Source organism: Cucumis melo, chromosome 3 (genome assembly GCF_025177605.1).
Source record: "Cucumis melo cultivar AY chromosome 3, USDA_Cmelo_AY_1.0, whole genome shotgun sequence".
Classification (NCBI taxonomy): domain Eukaryota; kingdom Viridiplantae; phylum Streptophyta; class Magnoliopsida; order Cucurbitales; family Cucurbitaceae; genus Cucumis; species Cucumis melo.
Window position 1 is genome coordinate 22633414 of NC_066859.1, and position 23493 is coordinate 22656906.

Sequence of the window (23493 nt, forward strand, 5' to 3'; positions counted from 1 at the left end):
TATGTTAATGTATGTGGTATAGGAATGATTTTTGCAAGCAGGAATTAACTTTAAATGATGTCGCTTTTGCATTAGAGAAGACTCATGGAGACGGGTTTAATTTTATGTTAAGATCATTTGCAAGGATTGACAAAGGGTTAGGAAATGACGGATTGAACTTGAAATTACAAATAAACGGTATAAACTCAAGATTGGTTCTAGCATTAAGAATTTTAACTTCAACATTTATTGGGGCAGTTCAAAGGCAAACACATAACTATGTATCACCGGAGTCCTCGTCCTCATCATCATCATTTGAACGTCTTTGGGGCCTTCTCTCCTTCCATCTTGCCCATGCCCAACTCAATATTAGAAACCCACCCAGGGCATATACCTAATACAAATGGAATGATTCATGCTATAAGCAAGGAGTCATAAAAGCTCAAACTTCAACAATGATAGCAAGGCAAGAGACTAAACATCAGTTACAATTTAGAGTCTCATTACACGTAGTTGAAAGACCAATTAGATACTTTTAAAGGTCAATCACATTGAAACATGATTGAAAATTGAAACGCTATGCTTTTTAAAGATCGTGGACCTATGAGATAAACTTGAGGACTGAATCTGACAATAATGGGATTCTCTACTTTATGAACACAACATCTGATATAGTGATAACTTTACAATGCCTCAGTTTACGAATATACCAACAAAGTTCAGTGGCCCCAGTTCACTTTCATACTTCCTTTATCTCTTGATCTATTTTAACTTTTAAATAGCTCGTTCACAGAAAAATATAGCATGTGAATATAAATTGAAACTAATAGCAAATAAACATATATGGCTGGATACTTTGAATATATATCATGATTGCTCTTCTTTTGATGCTTCTTATTCTTAATCGCTCTGATCACTTTGCTCTTCTAGAGATTTTTTATCCACCTTCTTTTTCAATTTTGACAACTTCCTAACACTGGCTTTCAAGTTCCCAATTATTAGAAATAGAAAGGGCAATTCAATATGAAGAAATAAAACGCATTGATAACCTGATAGCAAATACTGATACAACAGGAAATTGTTTTTCCCCTATTATTAATATTTGATCGATCAGTTGGAATTATTTTTCCAGCAAATCCGACCGCTTATCTCCTAAAACCGATCGATCCACGTCTGTTTTTTCAGTTTTGGTCTGTTTGGTCTCACCCCTACATTTTACTATGTTGCATTTAGGCCTCCAGATTCCTTTCTGTTTTATCTATGTCCTATGAAAATTGAATATTCTTTATATCCTAAAAGCTATCAAAAGGTTTCAGTAGTGTATTGGAATTATTGGGAAACTCAACCCAATGACACCTGAGGTTTAAATATCTCTTTGCATTAGTACATGAAAGAAATCCTTACATGCTTCCAATGCCAAGGTATCATCCAAAGTTCCAGACTAATCAATAATGGATAAAAGAAAGGAAAACTAGGTAGCCAAAAGTGAAACCATAACCCACAGAAAAGGCAAAACATAGGGCAAGAAAAATCAAACATTCCTTAACCCTCATATAAACCATTTAATGAGATGTTTTAACAGTGAACAGTTACTCCCATTTCGGTCAAATTCACAAACACCTTGTGTGCAATATTAATAAGAAGCGCAGCAAGTTCATAAAAACAAAAGAGAAGACAAACCTGCCAGACGACCGCTGGATTGGAAGTCTTCCCGGAAACATCGGCTTCAGCCTCCACCGAAGCGACGGGTAACTCTGCTTTAGGAAACCTCACAAACTCCGGCTTCTGAGCATCAATGTCAGCCTTTCGAGTTTCATCAACCACCACAGGCGGCAGTTTCTTGCCGCCGTTGACCGGGAAAGGCAATCGGAAGTCGAACTTGGGAAGAAAAGAGAACCAGGGAAAGGGGGATTTTGGGTTGTTCTCGTCTTCTTTCATGGCAACAAATTTTGGGTTGTCTTCCATTTCTGTTGTAATCTGAAAAAGAAGAAGGAAAGTGCGATCGATCAACTACGAATACTGGTAGCAGTCATCGTCTTTGTGGATGAAGCGGCGGATAATACAACGATTTCTTTTCTTCCAAAACAATTGTCATTTTCGAACCAATCCCTAACTTAATAATGGTTTAAAAATAAATAGCTTTTATTACAAACTAAATAATAAGAGCAAAGACTTTGATTTGTGTAATGATTTTATTTTTTAAGCTTATGCTACCCAAATTATTTTAAATAACAAAGTTCCTAAAAGTATCTATCCGGATGCCAAAAATATTACAATTTATTTGTGATAAATTATAATAAGCTACTATGTTGTCTGTGTCTATTAAGATACAAATAGATACATATACTATTAATATTTTGTTATAATTTATAAATATTTAGGTTCATTTGCTATACTTAAAAATAGTCTTTCAAACTATATAAATTGATATACATACTAACAACTCGTATTAAGAGTAAGAGATTTTCTCCAAGTAATATAATTGGTATTTGGAAAAAAAAGAAACTTACATTTTTCTCCAATATAAACTATTATCTGGTTTATGGTAGTTCATCATAGATAAAATATAATATTTACTATAGTTTGTTTCATTTTGTTATATTTGACAATAATTCACATTTTTTATTAAATTTTATATTATAGTTCTACTTTTTCAATAACTATTATGTTTTAGTTTCTAAATTATGGCTCGGTTTTTAAAATATTGGGTGAAAAGTGAATGTAAAATGCTGAAATTCTAAAAACAAAAAATAAAAATGATTACTAGATTAGGTATTGACTTTGTGTTTAATAATCTTTTCAAAACATGGAAGATATTTAATAAATTGGTTTATAATAGGAGTGTAAGAATAACCCGAACAACCCGATAACCCGGACTACCCAACCCATATATATGGGTTGGGTTGGGTTAGTTTAAAATGTGGGTTGGGTTGGGTTGAAAATTTTGGTTTTTTTCGGGTTGGGTTGGGTCTCGGGTTGGGGGTTGAAAAATTCTGGTCAACCCAACTCAACCCGAATTAATAATTTTTATATATATTTATTTATAATTATATTATAGATATTTTATTATTTATCTAATATTTATGGATAATGTTTAAAATGTTGAACTTTTATGGATATTTGAAACTTTGGATATGAGTGTTATCGACATCGTACAACAATTTTAAATCGTACATACATCAAAAATGAAAAAAAATAATAATACAGTCCGACAACCCAACCCAACCCATATTTTAAGGATTGGGTTGGGTTAGGAATATAATATGGGTTATTCGGGTTGTCAACTCAACCAACCTGAAAATATGGGTTGGGTTGGAAATGCCTCTCAACCCAACCCCTCAACCCAACCCCAACCCAACCCAACCCGTTTATAATATATCCAATAGAGGCATAGGAGATAGATAGATGTAGATTTGATAACACCTTATGTGTGTTTCCTCGGGTGTGTGGTGTGGTACGTAATAATATTATTATATTTTGTTTAAAAAAAATTATTTATTTATTGATTAGTGGCTTTAATATTTTCTTCATTAAAATAAATATGTTTCGAATCCTTGATGTGAACCGTTTGTAAACCAACTATTCAGATTAAGAATGACCAAAAATCATTTTTACTCTCTATTTTATATTCCCTTTTAAATAATATTTCCATCTGATTTTAGTTTCTTTTAAGTACAATCCAAAGGTGTTAGTATTCTGGTGAGTTTCAATGTATATATGACCAAGACACATGAGATCATCTAGGTTGTTCTATCCTAGGTGAAACGTGACATCTTTCAAAGAACTACTTCCACATCGAACAAAGTCGTGAAACGTCTTAAAAGAGAGTGTAATTTCGCGACTCGACCATTAACAAGTTTTGGTTCTACAACTTTTGTTCATAACTCATGTTTTCCGACTTCTCGTTTTTCATACCTATGCTATCAATTTGAAGATCTAACGTTGTTCTTTACTGTTGTTTTGTTTATGTTTATTTGTTCCGATAATACCTTAAACTTAAGTGTTGTATACCTTGATTTTTAACCTTAAGAGGGCATTTGGGGAGGATTATTTGCGATAAGGGATATGATAAAACTAATGATAATATGTGTTTGAGAGAATGTCTATTATTGGTAGTGTTATGATAATATGTGTTTGAGGGAAAGATTACGAGTGTTATGATTTTTTTAAAATGTATATCCAATGAACAAATTTAATATATTTATTTTAATTAATCATATTATGAAATAATTTCAGCTATAAAAAATTACCTTTTTTTTACAAAAAATCTTTTGCAGTTTTCTTGTGCTTAAAAAAGTAGGTCTCATTCGTTAACTTTCTGTTTTTTTATTTTTTATTAAAATTAATTTTTTACAAAATTTTATAATATTTATTAAATTTAATGCTTATTTTTTATATAATATTTATGAAAACTTGACCCTTTGTTTTTTTAGTAGTATCTCAAATTTTGATTTAGTAAAGGAATAGTAAAAAGTAATAACAATTTTTTAAAAACTATATTTTTCTTCCAATTTTAATTTTAATTTTAATTTTAAAAATATTTGTAAAATAGGTAACTAGTTAATAAAAAATGTTTATAAGCTAAATTTTTATAAAAGAAACAAAAATAAAAACCAAATAATTATTTGTATGAAATGGTCTAAATCTTTTAATTTCTATATTTTTTTAAATAATTTTATAAAATTAATTTTCCTAAGTTTTAAAAATTTTTCACTGTCCACCCTCTACTAATATTTTAAACTACAATACCAAGTTACAAAAACTAAAATTTTAATACTTTTTTAAGAAGGAAAAATAAAATAGTATACCTTTTTTAATTTTTACAAAATCTTATTAATACAAAAATAATAGAGTTGTGAAAATTTAAAAATAAAGAGAATGGAGTGTTATATGGAGGGGAATTATGGGATTAACGGAGGATTTATGATAACCCATAAACCCTCCCCAAACATGCAACTAAATTTTAAAATGGTGTTACAATTTTAACTCTTTAGTAAATTTTTGTTCAAGGGGATTATATAATAAATAAAATGTACCCTTATGTGATCCCTCAACTATAAAGCATGAAGTTAAATAATGTAATTCTAAAACAATATGTTGTTAATATTGAAACACACAATATACAATGTAAATATATATATAACAAATAATATATCCTATAAAACCACCCAAGAAAAAAAAAAAAAGAAGATGGAAACCTTGTTAGAGTAATTCTAACAAATTTGCTAAAATTATGCAATATATCTCATATTATTTGATAAAATAAAAAATAATCATTAAATAAAAACCCAAAACATTAATTACAATATATATATATATATATATACACGTTAATTAATGTCAAATTTTTTTAATAATGTTTAATAAAATTGTAAGCTATTTTAGTTAAAATCCTCTTATTTCTCTGACTAGGCTCAGGCCCAGCTTACAACGAAAAATGGACTATAGCAGGCCCAATACTGAGTTCAATTTCAGCCCAGCCCATCACGTTTATTCATTGACAGCATAATCACACTTTGTACAAAGCTTCTCGGAGCTACATCAATGGAAGTAAGGGCTGGAGCTATAGAGTTTCCCAGGACGAGACTATGGCAGACGAGACCTTGGTTGAAGCTGCGCTTCGAGTCCTCAATACTTCCGATCCCTTCGAAAAGGCCGGACTAGGCGATAATGTAGCTTCTCGATGGCTTAACGGTGCCATTTCAAGCCTTTACGATCCCTCTGCCGACCTTCCCGTCCCCGATCGCCCTGCCAGGCTTTCCAATGTATTAATCCGCCTTCTTCCTCATCTCATCGTGTATATATTAATATATAGATCGTTTGTTGATTGCAATTGTGCTTTGGAGATTCTCTGTGTTGATGCTACTTCGAAATCGTTCAGGTTAAGTTGGTATCGCCGAGTCTCATGCCGAAGCTGGGGAAGGCGGGAAGCTTACAGAGCAGGCAGGCTATTGTGCATAGTCTAGTCCACACTGAAAGTTGGGCGATCGATTTGTCGTGGGTACTTCATCTTTTTTTTTTTTTTTTAATAATTCCGATTTATCTTGAATTGTATGTTTGCAACTATGCCTTTAATTATATACCCCATCTGTTACATTTTGGAGGTGTTTTGTGACCCTAAACCTTCCTGTTCATTTTTAATCTGCTGTTATGTGCAATCCAAAACTCTATTGTGCTTGTCCCATCTATTTTGACCGTTTTGATTATCTCATGAAATGCCTGATATTTCTCTTCCCCTTTCCTATCATGGAAAATTTACACCCCTAATTGGCTAAGTGGGAAACACTGGCTGGTACTTGCAATAAAGAATATCCATTGAAGGAAATCCTTATTAGTAAATTGTGTTCTTGCGTTACTTGTGTATAATATTTGCAAAGTATACTAGTATTAGATCGTTTTTGGCAATACTTACTAGTTTTCTATGCCTTAGACGATTGCCTTGCTGATATCAATTTCTGGGTTACTTCCATCAATCTAATTGTGAACCTATCGTTTCATGGGGTGGTCTCCTTGACTAAGTTTTAATATGCCATAGGATATAATAGCTCGGTTTGGAAAACAAGAAGGAATGCCAAGAGAATTCTTCACTGATTTCGTTAGGGTAGCTCAGGATGAAGGTAGGCATTTTACTCTTCTGGCTGCACGGCTTAAGGAACTGGGCTCTTTCTATGGAGCACTACCTGCGCATGATGGCCTTTGGGATTCTGCTATTGCTACTTCCAAGGATTTATTAGCACGCTTGGCAATCGAGCATTGCGTTCATGAGGTGCGTGCTAGATTTATCAATCTGATGATGAAGTAAAAGAGAATGAGCTTTATCGCATATGCTAGTAATGATGATGCCAATTAAGTTCCGTTTCTCTTTAAGTAACAAGCTTTCTACAGTAATGAAATTATTAATAAGATCAGATGATAGAATTGATGTTGATATGTTAATCTTTAAACTTCTGCACATGTTATGCTGTTTACCATTTAGTTTTTGTTGAGATTTATTCTTTTTATTATGTTTGACAAGAATCTAAAGACGTCTAATTTTGTTTTTATTTTCCAATTTGATGGCAGAATTTGTATAAGACTAAAGAACAGAGTCTACAACATGGGAATCTATGAAGCAAGGACTAATATATCTAATATATATCATTATGTAAATATATTAGAACAAAATATGATTTTTTGGGGACAAACAATGTTTAAACCGAGAACTAACTTGTTTTGTTATCCGTTTGTACAGATTTATTTATGGTAATGGTTGATAGCATAGGAGAACGTGTACTTAAAAAATATGGGAAATCCTGTCCTTCAAAATGCATTTTGGAGGAAATACTAAAATTTTGTATTTGAGAATTGAGAGAAGTATTACTGGGAAAATATCTCATTTAAAAGTTACAATACTCCGAACACCCCTTGCACACTTACAATTTTGAAACTCTTCTAAAAGTTTGAACTTTCATCCCCCTATTTTGTTTGAATCTATTATCGAATAAATGATTGTCTGGACAGGCTAGAGGGCTGGACGTGCTTCCCACAACCATTTACCGGTTTCGAAATGGAGGTGACAATGAGACTGCAGATTTGCTGGAGAAAGTAGTGTATCCAGAAGAAGTGACCCATTGTGCTGCTGGAGTAAAATGGTTTAAATATCTTTGCCAGAGGTCAATGGATAGGAAGTTGGATGAGGATGATGATGGCGCAGAGGATAATGCAATGGAAATGGAGAAGGAAGAAACCATTAAAAAGTTTCATGAAGTTGTGAGAAAGTACTTCAGGGGGCCATTGAAGCCACCTTTCAATGAAGTGGCTAGAAAAGCTGCTGGTTTTGGCCCTCAATGGTATGAACCACTTGCTTTCAAAACAGATTCTACCTTCCATCCACAATGAGGGAATGGAGCTGAAGTTCTTTTCCAAACTATAATTTTTCCAAAAAGAAAAAACAATGAGGAAGAAGAAGAAAGGTTGAAAGGAAAGAGGAAGGTGTTGTTGGATCATCTGTGTCATATAGATGGATTGTATCAATAGACTGGGTCTGGAAACACGTTCAAGTCCTCATGAAGTTTTCTAACTTTGCAATATTGTTGGTATAGATATCGGCATTTAGAACTTTGTTGATTGTTATGTTTATGTTTAAATAGGTTGTTGGCAAATTTGAAATTCTTTGTAAAACAATTAATCTATTATACTACAAATTTGTGTTTGTGTTTAATACATTTATAAAATTAAAAAATAATATATATATATATATATATCAAAGATTTTGAAGACAATGTATAAACTATAACATTCTAGCATTAAAATTTAATTTAATCTTAACAGTTGATTTATAACCATTTGGTCTATTTTGGTTTAAGTACGAGTAGGGCCTAAAAACAAATATATGAAACAAAGAAAAAAAATACTATTCATAGTCAACGGTGATATTTAATCTATTTTTTGATAAAAGTCAACGCTCTCATTCATGGTTGAGAAAGAAAACGAGAGAGAGAGAGAGATAGAATGACATGAATCGCCAATTTCATTTATTCCTTCGAAATATAATGGAGATTGGTGCCATACCAAAAGCAACCAAAAAAGAAATTATTCAAAATTTTTGAATGAACCCAACAAATTATGCAAAAAGACGAAACACAAGACACTCATCTTTTTGTACATCATTATTCCTTGAAACACATAACTTGGGATGATGGAAAAGGTTGCTTAAAGTTTGGTTCTCTTGACTGACTGACAATGGCCAATTTGAATCAACAACTAATTCTTTATGTAAGCTGAAAAAGATGCAAAATCAAAGCAATAATTACTTTGACATTTTGAGGAATGAAAAAGTTGGTTTCAAAATCCATCTGCTGCTAATGTTCAATCAACTTGAAGAAACTCTACAATAGCAGTCTTTGGATACTGCTGAAGTTTGCTTGAAGAGCTGAGAGGAATTCGCCTGCAAAAAAAGAAAATTATTCAATTGGTCGTCATAGTGCAGCCGCTCTGTTGTAATAATGGTCGATCGAAGTAAATTCAAAAATCAAGTAGTAACTGTCTTCTTTCTCATAGTCTAACCATGAAAATAATTTCTTTTTTAGAATAAAGAAACATTTCATTGAATGAGAAATAGGGAAAACTCATTACAAGAAATCTCTCCAATAGAGAAGAAAAAAGATAAACTATAGGATGTAAAAGGAGACATGGATTCACGCTAATTAAAAGCATTATGTAAGGTATCCCTTATCAATATTAGTATCGATAGAACGTAAGAGTGCCTGAAAGCTTGCAAGTTTGCAACCTAGTTGAGTACAGAGAGTTGGTTCCCTCCTTTCACGACTACTTTACTAATTACCAAAAACGTACATACTTTCACTTGGACTCCTCCTCACTTTCATACAATTCGGTGGTCACCCTCCTCTAGCTAACTTTCACTTGGACTCTCCTTTTTACCCCTTATAGAATATTTTAGTAGAACTGAGGCCCTAGCACATTAGTAAGAACCGAATAAAAAATCTACCAAAAGAAGAGGAGGTGTCCCTGAAAAGTTTACCGTTATGTTCATCCCAAAGAGCCCAAACTACACACCTCTTATCAGTTAATTTTGAGAACAATTTCTACTGCCCAAGATAACAACATTGGTCATTTTGTGTTTATAAAGGATTAAGCAAAAACAAACCACATCTCCCATCTGTTAATTTTCAGAATAAGGTTAAGGGGTTCTTGTAGGCCGTTCTCCATATCAATTGGTCACATGGAGAAATATTAAAGTGATTACCAAGGTCAAGTTATTTCCGTTTGTTTTCAACAACAGTAACTATTAAGTTGACCAAGGATGAAAATCATTCTTATTCTAGAAAACTGTGAGCCAGTCCAACAAGTTTAAAACATTTGAGAAGATTCATATCCATTACATGAGAGAAGACAAAAGACGAGGTAAAGTAAAGCTCGAACACAATAGCAGTTTTGGTACCTCCAACTTTTCCATCAAATACACGATGGTCGGCTGACAATGTCAAATTCATTTTATTGACCACCACAGGTCTCTCAATTCCTGGATAAAAGTAAATAACCAAGATTACTTGACTTGTTATTTGAATAATCAAAGACTTTCATGGTTGAAAATATGAGGAGCGAGTTTTGTACCATCATCCCCAATTATTGGCTCAACAACTTTGTTGCCTCTACCTACAGCAAGAATTCCAGCCTGAAAGATATGAAAACATACAAGATCATACAAAATGCTGCTGTTTTTATCAAATTATTGATATTCTCCTGCAAGAGGCCGGACTTAATGCCTTCAAGAAATGATACTTTATTTTCAGGGAAAGTAGAAGGGTTTATCCGCATATAAAATGTGAAACACAACGAAACAAATAAACATTTGAAGTTGCTCTTACTAAATAATTGTGAAAGCAAATAATTTGAGCAGTGACAATTCAGATGGGTTCTTTAAATAATTTATATAAACAAATTCCTCAATGCTACTTTCAAATGTCCACCTAGACTTGGCTCTAATAGTGAGAAGCAACGGGCCTGTTAGAATTAGTAGGGTTTTCCCCTAGAGTACTTTTGGAAAGAATAATATATAAGATTTTATTTCCTAAATATTTCCTAGATCTTTTCCTTTCTTATTCCTATTGTACTCTATTATTCTCCCTTTGTATCTATTGTATTCAGTTCATAAGAAAAATAATAAAAACTAAAGTATCGTGGTTTTTCTCCCGGTTCTCGGGTTTCCACGTAAGTTTCGGGTTGTTGTTAATTGCTTTCAATATGGTATCAGAGCAAAGCAATAACGAAACCCTAAAAAATAACCTAAGAGAAATCTAGATCGAAACTGAACCCGTCACTGCCGCCGCCGGGATCGCCGCCGCTGTTTCACGTCACCGCCCAGCCCGTTCCCTTTACGCGCCGTCAGATGTCCAACCGTCAAACCCCTCCGGCCATCCGCATCCTCACGTGCCGCCTATGAGCTCCGGACAGCAACCTTCAACCGTAAATCTATCAAATCTGTACAGTAAGCATCTGCTGTACGTTGACTCTTTACAGCAACCGCTGTTTTCTGGTAACGGAATTGATCAACCCCCAGAATAGATCGGACATTGAAGCGGGCGAATCTTCGACGCACTCCAAACCAACCAAGTTGCTGATGTATTCCAAGAACCCGGTAACTTTGTTCCCTAATTTACCGTCAAATTATATAACTGGCTCTTTGGGTTCGTCTACAGTGAGTTTTTCAGGAGAAAAATTAAATGGTCAAAATTATTTTTCTTGGTCCCAATCAATAAAGATGTTCCTCGAAGGTCGACACCAGTTCGGCTTCTTAACTGGAGAGACTGTACGTCCTTCACCAGGAGATGCCTTGGAACGACTTTGGAAAGGAGATGACTCACTTATTCGGTCCATGCTGATTAATAGTATGGAACCACAGATCGGCAAGCCTCTACTATATGCAGCCACAGCAAAAGATATGTGGGATACAACTCAGACCCTTTACTCGAAACGACAGAATGCCTCTCGGTTATTCACACTTCGAAAACAGGTCCATAATTGCAAACAAGGGACCCTGGACGTAACTACCTATTTTAACAAGCTCTCTCTCCTCTGGCAAGAGATGGATTTGTGCAGAGAGACAGTTTGGGACAAATGACAGTACACAATATGCTAAACTTGAAGAGGCTGACCGTGTTTATGACTTCCTTGCAGGACTTAATCCTAAATTTGATAATGTTTGTGGTCGTATACTCGGACAAAGACCTCTTACCTCCCTAATGGAAGTTTGTTTTGAAGTCCGCCTGGAAGAGGATCGCACTAATGCCACGGGTGTATTGACTACCCCTACCATTGACTCCGCTGCCTTTAGCGCTCGGTCCTCAAATCATGACAGTGACAAGAATAATGGGAAGTCAATTCCTGTGTGTGAGCACTGCAAGAAACAATGGCACACCAAGGATCAGTGTTGGAAACTCCACGGTCGTCCCCCAGGAGGTAAGAAACGGTCCTCCAACGAGAAACAGAACTCAGGACGTGCCTACATTAGTGAGACTACCCCTGCTAGCACTTCTCAATCAACTGATCCTACTGCAAGCCAGATCAAGACTCCAACTCTGGGTGCCATTGCTCAATCAAGTATGCCTCAGTCCCTTCGGCTTATTAGCGTTGATGGGAAGAATCCCTGGATCTTAGACTCGGGGGCTACAGATCACTTGACAGGTTCTTTGGAACACTTTATATCATATGCCCCGTGTGCCGGTAATGAAAAAATCTGAATAGCCGATGGCTCTCTAGCTCCGATCGCTGGCAAAGGACAAATAGTTCCCTTTGACGGTTTTGCTCTCCAGAATGTTTTGCATGTCCCTAAACTGTCTTAGAATTTGTTATCTATAAGCAAGATCACTCGTGAGTTGCATTGTAAAGCTATCTTCTTACCAGAATCGGTTTATTTTCAGGACATGAGCTCGGGGAGGACGATTGGCACTGCCCGACATAGCAGGGGACTTTACATCCTTGGTGATGATACCTCATGTAGTAGTTTGTCTAGGGTTAGTTTACTGTCATCCTACTTTAGCACTTCTAAACAAGACTGTATGTTGTGGCATTTTCGACTGGGCCACCCAAACTTTACATATATGCAATATTTATTTCCCCACCTTTTTTCTAACTTGATGTCTCTTCTCTATCTTGTGATGTGTGTTTCCGGGCTAAACAACATCGAGTCTCTTTTCCCTCACAGCCATATAAACCTACACAACCGTTTACCCTCATCCATAGTGACGTTTGGGGTCCTTCCAAGGTCACCACCTCCTCGGGAAAGCGGTGGTTTGTAACTTTCATTGATGACCATACCCGTCTTACCTGGGTCAACCTTATCATAGATAAATCCGAGGTTCCATCCATTTTCCAAAACTTCTATCATACTATCAAAACACAATTTCATACAAAAATTGCAATTCTTCGAAGTGATAATAGTCGGGAATTCCAAAATCATAACCTTAGTGAATTTCTAGCCTCCAAGGGGATTGTTCACCAAACCTCGTGTGCCTACACTCCTCAACAAAATGGAGTGGCCGAACGAAAAAACCGTCACCTTGTGGAAGTAGCCCGTTACTTATGCTTTCCACTTCCCTTCCATCATACCTGTGGGAAGATGCTATTCTTACAGCCGTTCACTTAATCAATAGAATGCCTTCTCGTATCCTCCACCTTCAGACTCCCTTAGATTGTCTTAAGGAGTCTTACCCCTCTACTCGTCTTGTTTCTGAGGTTCCTCTTCGTGTGTTTGGGAGCACCGCTTATGTCCATAATTTAGGCCCTAATCAAACCAAATTTACCACTCGAGCTCAGGCCTGTGTGTTTGTTGGGTATCCCCTTCACCAACGCGGTTATAAATGTTTTCACCCGCCGTCTAGGAAATACTTTGTCACTAGGGACGTTACTTTCTGTGAAAACCGACCCTACTTTCCCGTTAACCATCTTCAAGGGGAGAGTGTGAGTGAAGAGTCTAACAGCACCTTTGAATTTGTTGAATCTACTCCTATTACCGTGTCTAACATTGATCCTCATCCCATAATCTTACCCACAAACCAAGTTCCCTGGAAAACATATTACAGGAGGAATCTCAGAAAGGAAGTTGGGTCCCCTACTAGTCAACCGCCGGCTCCAGTCCAAGATGTCGAACCTCCTCGAGACCAAGGTATGGAAAACCCTACAAAACCTTGTACTAATAATACGATGAGTGAGAATGACAAGTCTGATGTTGTTGTTCTTGAAAATATGGAAGAAAAGAACCGTGATGATGAGACTGAGTTTAGAATAGAAACCAGTAACGATGAAGCTAAACAGAGTCATACAAGGAAACTTGATGAGTATGATCCCTCTCTTGACATTCCAATTGCATTGAGAAAAGGTACCGATCATGCACTAAACATCCCATTTGCAACTATGTTTCCTATGATAATCTCTCTCCACAGTTTAGAGCGTTTACAGCAAGCCTTGACTCTACCATAATACCGAAAAATATCTACACTGCTCTAGAGTATCCTGAATGGAAGAATGCTGTTATGGAATAGATGAAGGCTCTTGAAAAGAATAGAACTTGGGAGATCTGTGTTCTACCCAAGGGACATAAAACTGTAGGATGCAAATGGGTATTCTCTCTCAAATACAAAGCAGATGGTACGCTTGATAGACACAAGGCAAGGTTAGTTGCAAAGGGATTCACTCAAACCTATGGTATTGACTATTCAGAAACTTTTTCTCTAGTTGCTAAATTGAATACTGTTAGAGTCCTGCTATTTGTTGCTGTGAACAAACATTGGCCTCTATACCAGTTGGATGTTAAGAATGCTTTTTTGAATGGAGACCTTGTGGAGGAAGTCTACATGAGCCCCCTGCCAGGATTTGAAGCCCAATTTGGTCAGCATGTGTGTAAACTCCAAAAATCCCTATATGGTCTGAAACAGTCTCCGCTTTGTCAAGTCCCAAGGGTACAGTCAAGGGCACTCTGGCCATACTTTATTTACAAAGGCTTCCAAGACAGGGAAGATTGCTATTCTAATAGTTTATGTGGATGACATTGTTTTGACTGGAGACGATCAAACAGAAATCAGTCAACTAAAGCAGAGAATGGGTGATGAATTTGAAATCAAAGATTTGGAAAATCTGAAATATTTCCTTGGAATGAAGGTGGCCAGATCTAAAGAAGGTATTTCCGTGTCTCAGAGAAAATACACCCTTGATTTGCTAACCGAGACAGGTATGTTGGGATGTCGTCCTGCTGATACTCCTATTGAATTCAATTGTAAACTAGGAAACTCTGATGATCAAGTTCCAGTTGATAAAGAACAATATCAGCGAATTGTAGGTAAATTAATTTACTTATCCCATACTCGTCCTGATATTTCCTTTGCTGTGAGTGTTGCCAGCCAGTTTATGCAGGCTCCCTATGAGAAACATATGGAAGCTGTTAACAGAATCCTGAGATACTTGAAAAATACACTTGGTAAAGGGTTGATGTTTAGAAAAACAAATAGAAAGACCATTAAGGCATATACTGACTCAGATTGGGCAGGATCTGTTATTGATAGAAAGTCTACATCCGATTATTGTACCTTTGTTTGGGGCAATCTTGTAACTTGGAGGAGTAAGAAGCAAAGTGTTGTGGCCAGGAGCAGTGCTGAGGCTGAATACAGAGCTATGAGTCTGGGAATATGTGAGAAAATTTGGCTCCAGAAAGTTTTGTCAGATCTTCATCAGGAATGTGAGACACCATTGAAGCTTTTTTGTGATAATAAAGCCGCTATTAGTATTGCTAACAATCCAGTTCAATATGATAGAACTAAACATGTTGAGATTGATCGGCATTTCATCAAAGAAAGACTTGACAGTGGAAACATATGCATTCCGTACATTCCTTCAAGCCAACAAATTGCTGATGTTCTTACCAAGGGGCATCTCAGACCACACTTCGACCTTTGCGTTAGCAAGTTGGGACTCATTGATATTTACGTCCCAACTTGAGGGGGAGTGTTAGAATTAGTAGGGTTTTGCCCTAGAGTACTTTTGGAAAGAATAATATATAAGATTTTATTTCCTAAATATTTCCTAGATCTTTTCCTTTCTTATTCCTATTGTACTCTATTTATTCTCCCTTTGTACCTATTGTATTCAGTTCATAAGAAAAATAATAAAAACTAAAGTATCGTGGTTTTTCTCCCGGTTCTCGGGTTTCCACGTAAGTCTCGGGTTGTTGTTAATTGCTTTCAATAGGGCCAACTATACATATTAATTAAATAGCGATCTTATTAAGATAAAACTTAGAAACATGAATATATGATAGCATATTGATATTCAGTTCATCATCAAAACGAGGTAAATCATGAAATGTGATACAATTGTTTTCAATTACAGAATGAATTCATTTGAAGAACCTGAAAAGGAAAAAAGATTGACATTCTAACCTACCATTTGAAACTACAGATCAGAGAAGGAAAAAGAACGAAATAGAAAAAAATACGTTTCCATGTGATCCCTAAACCTGGAAACTGCGAACTACATGCCTCTTCAATAAGTGTAAGGCAATCCTAACTGCAGAGAGAGAGAGAGAGTGAATGGAGGAGAACCTGTGGAGGGTTAATTATAGCACAAAAATTATCCACCGGGAACATCCCTAGATTTGATATGCTGCAGAAAGGACAAAAAATGTAAGTTAGCTCGTTGATGCTTCCAACAAAGTCTTAAAGCAATAGAAAAGTATGTAATTTATGGATGCATCTGACAAGGAGAAGGGTTGAGTTGTAGCAGCCGTAATAGATGAGAGCTACACCAATAACATCCTAGTTTGAGGAATACAGTTGGATATTAATATTATCATGCTATTATAATCAGAGTATTGTATTTGCTCAGGCTCAGCTGATATGCATAATCACCTGAAAGTGCCTCCTTGGAATTCATCCGGTTTGAGCTTCCCTGCCCGTGCCTTCTCAGCTAACTCCTTGACCTAAATCAGATGGATGATTACTAAGAGTGAACAAACAAAAGGTTGAAGTAATTTACACTTTTACTGAATACACAGTTTGCTACATATATAACAATTAGTAAATCTCAATCTCTGACGAAATAAAATAAGTAATAATGGTACCTCTGAAGAAATTGCCGATATGGTCTTCAAATCAGCATTCCTCACAATTGGAGTCATTAAGCCCTACAGAAGTTTAAATATTTAGTGATCAGCCTGCCTATCAATCATAAACAACTAATGTTGGATATATGTATATACCTTCTCAGTAGCAACTGCAATTGATATGTCAATAGAGTCACAGAAAACAACTTCTCCTTTCACATCGTCCCAATACGCTGTCATGCAATGGACATTTTAGTTTCAGAAGCATGCACAACGTACTCGGTCCCAATAACATTTTGCAAGATGAATTAGAGTTACCATTGGCTCCATGAACATTTCTTAGAGCAACTGCTACGGCTTTGATGACAATATCATTCACGGAAACCTTGACATCATGCTTCTCTGTAGAATTAAAAAATAATGTAAAGTGGTAAAATGTTGCCAAAAGGGTAAGTCAACAAAACCAATTAAATTAAGTAATAGTTTAGATCCCAAACCTTTAAGATTTTTTCTAAGTGAAAGAAGAGGATCCAACACGACATCTGGTAGCAAAAAAAAAAAAAAAAAAGGTCAGTACATTAAAAGTAGATGAATTGGATTCTAAATATGAATGTATAGTGCCAAAATCTAAACACCTGTGGACAAATATAGGTGTGGTGTATTTTGTTTTGATTCCAGTAATCTTTTAGCGATCACCTGCAAAACCCATATTGTGATAACAATTTTATAAGATACTACAACAATTATTAAGCCAAAAGCATGAGAGGGCAAGGGAAGAAATAACAATGACATGTTTTCGCTCCTAGTTCAACCAATTACTTCATGCATAGTATTACTACTGGACAATAACACTCGTGTATAGCATCTAACGAAAGAATGTATTCTAGAGCTGATTGTACCATATTACTCCAGTTCATACTCCATTGTATTTCTTAATCTTATAATGCACGTCTTGAGAAACATGAAAGAAACTTTACATCCTTATTCAAACGCGTCAAACAAAAGTTAATACTATTATCCTTTGCAACTAGAAAACTCCACGAGAGACAAGCATCAACTAAAGAGGATGAGTCACTACTATACCATATATTTAATTTAGGTAATGATTTCCCTAACGAAGCTAGATATTATACGAGATCCAGAAGCCACGTACATTCCTCTAAATATAAATTGGATCTAATCAAAATTGTAAATACCCGTTGAAAGCACAGCAAGAAATGTTATTAATTTTTTATTTTGAAAAACCCATTTTTTATTGGTCTCTGTGGTGAATCATTAATGTCAAAGCCTCTGGAAAATCAGTCGTGGTACTAAAAAAAGAATTATGCTAAAACAAAAGAAATATGAAAGTGTGTACCTTGCGAATTTGACTATTAGGTAAATCTTCAAAAGAATCAGATTGCTTTGTTGACGGTTTTGTTTCTGATAAGACTGCGGAAGAAGCCTGTGCATGGACCTCGGGAGATTTTTTCTCTCTGGATAAAGAAACTTCTGACAAGCCTTTCCCTGATTTAATGGCAGCCAGCACATCCCCTTTCAACAGTGTTCCATGAGAACCCGAAGCCTTCAATGATGATACATCCAGACCATGTTCCGCAATTAACAACTTTGCAGCAGGACTTATTCTTGCAACAGCACCTCCTCCGTTTAATGTTTCAACATTATTTTTAACAGTACTATCGGCAGGTTTGTCCTCTTTAATTCCGGAACGACTACTGACAGCGCTCTTTACAGATTCGATATCTGCCAGGTCTTCAACCTTGCCAAACAGACAACTTAATGTTACATACTGATTCAGAAAGAAGAGAGTTGTCCACAATATTAAGAACATGTGTACAATTTCTCATACATTAAATATGTAAAAAAAATGAGAATAACACTTCATCATCAATCACCAGTATAATTTGATTGCGTTGGATATAAATTCATCCTCAAGAAACAGCAAAGTTAAGTTATAGGGAGCAGGCATTTTAACACTTACTGTAATTGCAATCGGCTTTCCAACAGCCACATCCTTTGAGCCTTCAGGTGCTAGTATTTTAGCCAGATACCTACAGGTTAAGTTACACAAAAATAATTGAGGAGTTTTATCATAGAAAGAAAAGCCCCTCTTTTTATTTATTTATTTTTTTAAAAAAGCCCCTCTTATTCTTAATGAGAATATGTAACAGTGCCATTATAAGATGAACCAACTAATAAGAAACAGTTACTACAAAATACAAAAAAAAGTTGCTTAAAATTCAAGAAAACGGAACGAGAAGGCAACTTATGATTTCGTAAGTAACAAACCTCAAGGACCAAAAGTGTAATTTTCCGTCTTGGGAAATACTTTTTCTTTTTTAAATTAAGAAACGTAATGTGTTAGGTTATACTTTAATGATTATTCAAAATGGATTAATGATACTCTAATGTAATCATGGTTACTTGAAGTCCTAAAAACCGTATGCTGTTGAAACTACAAACTACACTCAAAATTCTATACAAAGTCATGCGCACAAGCTTTACTGAAAGTAGGTAAACCCATCATATGAAATGATATTACCCTTCTTCAAGACTTTCAAATTCAAGGGTTGCCTTGTCTGTCTCTATCTCGCATATTACATCACCCACCTCGATCTGTGAGATAATTAAGGGAATACAGTAGAGTGAAATTTTGCAAGAGGAACAACAACAAATAGAAATTTCATCAGCATTCGTATTTTAAAAAAAATCTTGAGAAGCACATTACAAACCTTATCTCCCTCTTTCTTTCTCCATGTAGCAATATTACCTTGGTTCTGAAAGAAATGACGTGTGAGCAGCAATCTCAAATTTCAACAGGAGGAAGGGATAATAAGTTGATAAACTTAGCAGAAACGGGAAACCAAATTTATTACCATAGTTGGAGATAAAGCTGGCATTTCGAGTACAATATGAGGAGGAAGTTTTTCCGAATTTATCTCTACGGAACTTGCTTGTGTGCTGGCCTCATTTTTTTCCCTTTTAACATCAGTTGCACCTGATACATCATTGGCAAGGACCCTATTGATATCATCTGGATCCTCAACCTTGATGATATTGCAATTGGTTAGCGGCGTTAGCCCTTACACACTGCATAATTGATTAATGCTTAAAATAAAATACATTGCAAATGTATGCTTGAAATCACCATAAAACAGTGATTCAAATACAAAAAAAAAAAACCCTATCAAACAATCTTATTGTCGTTCAATGTACCAAAAAATACTCAGAAATGACATATACTTGAAAAAGAATATGCGGAAGGCACCTAATGGAGATGAAGCTAGTTTTGAGCTCTAACCTCCAAGTTTCACTCTACCATGAGTCAACTTTAATACAAACAATAAAATGGTATACATAACTTTTGTCTTCCAAATTTTCACAAAGGAACGGTTTTCCAAACAGTTGTAAAATAATTAGGGAGAAAACTTCAACCATATTTTGCGTCCAAACTTTTTAATCAAATCTATTACAGTAAAGCGACTACCCCCGTTATGATGCAATGAAAACAAAATTATATGGTAAGCTTTGATAAAAATACTGACATGTTTGAAATAGAAACAATTACCGTGATTGCAATGGGTTGTCCAACTGGAACATCTTTGGAACCCTCAGGAACCAATATTTTGGCCAAGTACCTGAAGAATGGCCATAACCAAAAGTCATTATGTCTCGAGCATTAAGTCAAATGGGGAAAGAGTTAAAAAAATCAAAGCAGTTGGTATAATTTCAAAATAAAAACTACAGGAGATAAACCATTAAAAAACAAATTTGACGCATGCTCAGTTGTCTGAAGGTCAAGTACCAAAAAAATTACTTTCTGAATTCACTGATGATGAATTTTGAAATCTACAATAATTATAAAATTGTTGAGGTTGAGGGTTATTCAAGGATTACTTTCTTACTATGAAAACATATGGAGGTTCTAATTCCCATCCATATATTTGTCTAACTTTTGAAACAATGTTAGAATAACTAAGATTACCCCTCCTCGAGACTTTCAAATTCGAGAGTAGCTTTGTCGGTTTCAATTTCACACAGGACATCGCCAACAGCTATCTGTCACGTTAAGAAGAAATTAGCCAATGATGTCAACAAAGATGTTCAGTCTTGAAAGATGAATTTTCACTTTCATCAGTCGTCTCTAAATCATACAAAGATATACCAATAACACAAGTTTATCCATAGAAGGATGTTAAACTGACCTTATCCCCTTCTTTTTTCCTCCATTTGGCAATATTACCCTGATTCTGTGGAAAACAGAAATTATTTGGTAATGAATGGATAACAATTGAGGGAAATTTCAATCCAAAAAATCAGTTGTAACTATTCGTAACTTCTGATATATACCATTGTAGGTGACAGTGCGGGCATTTCAAGAACGGCATGTGAAGAATCTGAAGTAATAGTCAGTTTAGAGTCAGAAGATAATCCATGGACATAATGAACAGAATCCAAAAAACCTTGCTAAAAAACATGAAATCGAGAGTAGAGGGACAATTGAATAATGGTTTCAGGTTTGAGTAAGAGTACTCAAGAGAGGTAGGGACCAAGGATCATGAATAAAATGGGAGATATTGTATTTCTTAATCTTTCAATATTGTTTCAGCAGTTTGGGTTCTATCAATGTACAATTATCATGAACACGTTTCTAGGTTTTTAATTTCTAAGGGGTTTATGAACAATTTTGATAATGACCCCAACCCAAGTTCTTGACATAGAGCTGCAAAAGAATCATTGAAGCAACAAGATTATTATAGAATTTTCTCATCAATTTACGTTATCCTAGCAGTCCTCTGAGCAAAATACTAATGGCTTATGTAGAATGTCAAACTACAGAAAGTTATGAAAGCTAGAGAGAGAATAAACTGTTACTGTAAATACCAACACTCTTGCAACATTTTAAGCATTTCGGAACTGGTAAATGAAGTGAATAACACATATATAGGCAATACCTGTGGATGAGAAAAACCTGATACCAACTGACTGCTGAAAATGAAAACATGGTTACGGATTAGAGAATGGTTCAACTAAACAAGTCAAAATTATGCCCCTTAAAGGCTAACCTCTAGATGCAATGCTCGACCACAAGCTCCAGTGAAACAAGAAAAGGGCACAGGCCTATCACGTTTATTTTCAGTTGGTGAGTCAAAATGTTGAGAAAAAGGTGAAGAGTAAAAAGATTATGGCAGCTACAATGCCTGGTATAATTATATGGGTTAGTTTCAGCACAAGACAATTATAAACAGTAGATATGCAAACCTAAAGTGGGAGCCATCACCAGCCGAAAACCTTTGTACATTCCAGGTGCTATACCTGCAAGACCGTGATTATACAAACTCAAAGTTATATCCATAAGGATAAATCAATTTTCACACTAGTAACAAAAATTTCCCATTTTTTGATGCACTCAGCATCAGAAAAAGGTAGTGCCATTTGCTGATTTTAGAGAATAATTCTAAAAAAAAAAGAAGAAGAAGAGTTAAACCACTGCATGAAGAGAAAAACCAAGTCGAGGACTATAAGATATTGCCCAACAGATTTCATTCACTTTAGCAACTTAACTTTTATCTAATTGAATATGCCCATGTTATGTACTTTAGAATGCTATTTCTTTGGCTTTCCATATACTCTAATAGTTTGCTAGAGCTGACCATTTTCTGATACTTCGATTTGAACCTCTTTTTAGTAAGAATCAAAATATCAACAGAATCATATTAAGCTTTCCAAAATGTTACTCGACAATTGCATCATTTGATTTTCCAATAATTTTCCTTCAGAGCTCATAGATCAATTTCGTATATTTTATTGCCAAAATAATGTCTAAGAAGGATGAAGTGACTTGCATTCTAGCAGAAAATCTGACCATACAAGTTGACCTGTATTTACGTTTCAGTGGTGCACTAAAAATATTTTGATGTATTTAATATAACTTTCTATTTGTATAGGTTATTGTTAGTTTCAGCCGTTCTTCCAGGCTTCACCATTAAGATTGTCATCAGTGAAATTAGTTTCAAGTGTTCACACCAATTCCAATGGACACAATTCATTCAAGTTACTCATCTCCACCAACAAGTTTTCCACAAACTTTAAAGTTTAACCAACGCTTGTTCTTGGTTGAAGAGCTATTAGAGAGATTCAAAAAGGCACAAGAAAACGAAACACAGTCTAGGAACAATAGCTCTATCAGAATAAATTGAACTGAAATTAAATCAACCACGTGGTCAGGAAAGAATTGGAGAGATATTCTGCTATGATAGGAAAGATATCAAAGGAAGGATGAAGCTTCAACATTTGGGGCATCTCAAGGAGGACAGTGACATTGACCACCAAGATATCATACAAATTCCTTATGTCTTAAACTGTTCCTCAACGGTTCCTTCACCATTAAACCAAACTGACATTTGACATCTTACACTCAATCAAACGAAATTTTCCCAAAACGAGTCAAAACATCAACAAATTTCACAACCACCACACCAGCAAACCGCATACAAAGTCCACGCAGGAAAAAAAACAACTTGAACCAAGAATATCGAGCATATAAAAAATGATTCAGTCTAAAAGCCATACCGCGAAATGTATCTGGACGAGATAGGAGAAGACGGATGGAAAGCTCCCAGGCGAGCCTGGAGAAGAGAGCGAGCGCGACCAATAACCGGATCGCGAAGCCGATGAAGCGACATAGTGATCCTCCTTCAGAGAAGAGATTCAGATGGAGAAATCGCGTATTTTGACTTGGAAATATGAAGAAAACTGAGAGACCCCAATGGCGGAGGTCGGAGCAGAGTCACCGGACGGCGCCTTGTGAATAGAATTTCCGATTGAATTTGATTCTCAATAAAATATAGATTCAGCATAAGAACATATCAGGAGTCTTAAGCTCAAACTTTTCGTCTTAGACAAAGCTTTTTTAATGTTCC

General features: G+C 35.5%; 3 protein-coding genes across 4 annotated transcripts; 1 reads left to right on the forward strand and 2 right to left on the reverse strand.

Moving 5' to 3' along the window:
• Positions 1-137: 137 nt before the first annotated feature.
• Positions 138-2155, reverse strand: LOC103496485 (uncharacterized). The gene is made up of 2 exons (XM_008458347.3): positions 1660-2155; positions 138-373 (listed from the first exon to the last, which is right to left on the reverse strand). The coding sequence occupies exons 1-2, from the start codon at positions 1942-1944 to the stop codon at positions 257-259; spliced, it is 402 nt and encodes a 133-aa protein (XP_008456569.2). The 5' UTR covers positions 1945-2155; the 3' UTR covers positions 138-256.
• A 3350-nt stretch (positions 2156-5505) lies between these two features.
• On the forward strand, positions 5506-8179 carry LOC103496484 (uncharacterized). The gene is made up of 4 exons (XM_008458346.3): positions 5506-5744; positions 5861-5980; positions 6515-6745; positions 7480-8179. The coding sequence occupies exons 1-4, from the start codon at positions 5568-5570 to the stop codon at positions 7855-7857; spliced, it is 906 nt and encodes a 301-aa protein (XP_008456568.1). The 5' UTR covers positions 5506-5567; the 3' UTR covers positions 7858-8179.
• A 291-nt stretch (positions 8180-8470) lies between these two features.
• On the reverse strand, positions 8471-23488 carry LOC103496483 (dihydrolipoyllysine-residue acetyltransferase component 1 of pyruvate dehydrogenase complex, mitochondrial). Of its 2 annotated transcripts, none has more exons than XM_051082830.1 (23): positions 23144-23488; positions 21833-21886; positions 21637-21691; positions 21526-21556; positions 20921-20967; positions 20776-20820; positions 20556-20629; positions 20139-20208; positions 19447-19617; positions 19303-19347; positions 19113-19186; positions 18552-18621; positions 17928-18329; positions 17206-17266; positions 17068-17112; positions 16889-16972; positions 16727-16803; positions 16589-16651; positions 16377-16447; positions 16071-16131; positions 10093-10153; positions 9920-10000; positions 8471-8905 (listed from the first exon to the last, which is right to left on the reverse strand). In XM_051082830.1, the coding sequence occupies exons 1-23, from the start codon at positions 23254-23256 to the stop codon at positions 8847-8849; spliced, it is 1914 nt and encodes a 637-aa protein (XP_050938787.1). In that variant the 5' UTR covers positions 23257-23488; the 3' UTR covers positions 8471-8846. The 2 variants fall into 2 exon arrangements, with proteins under 2 accessions (XP_050938787.1, XP_008456567.2); XM_008458345.3 differs by having other exon boundaries at positions 21526-21559.
• Positions 23489-23493: the final 5 nt, after the last annotated feature.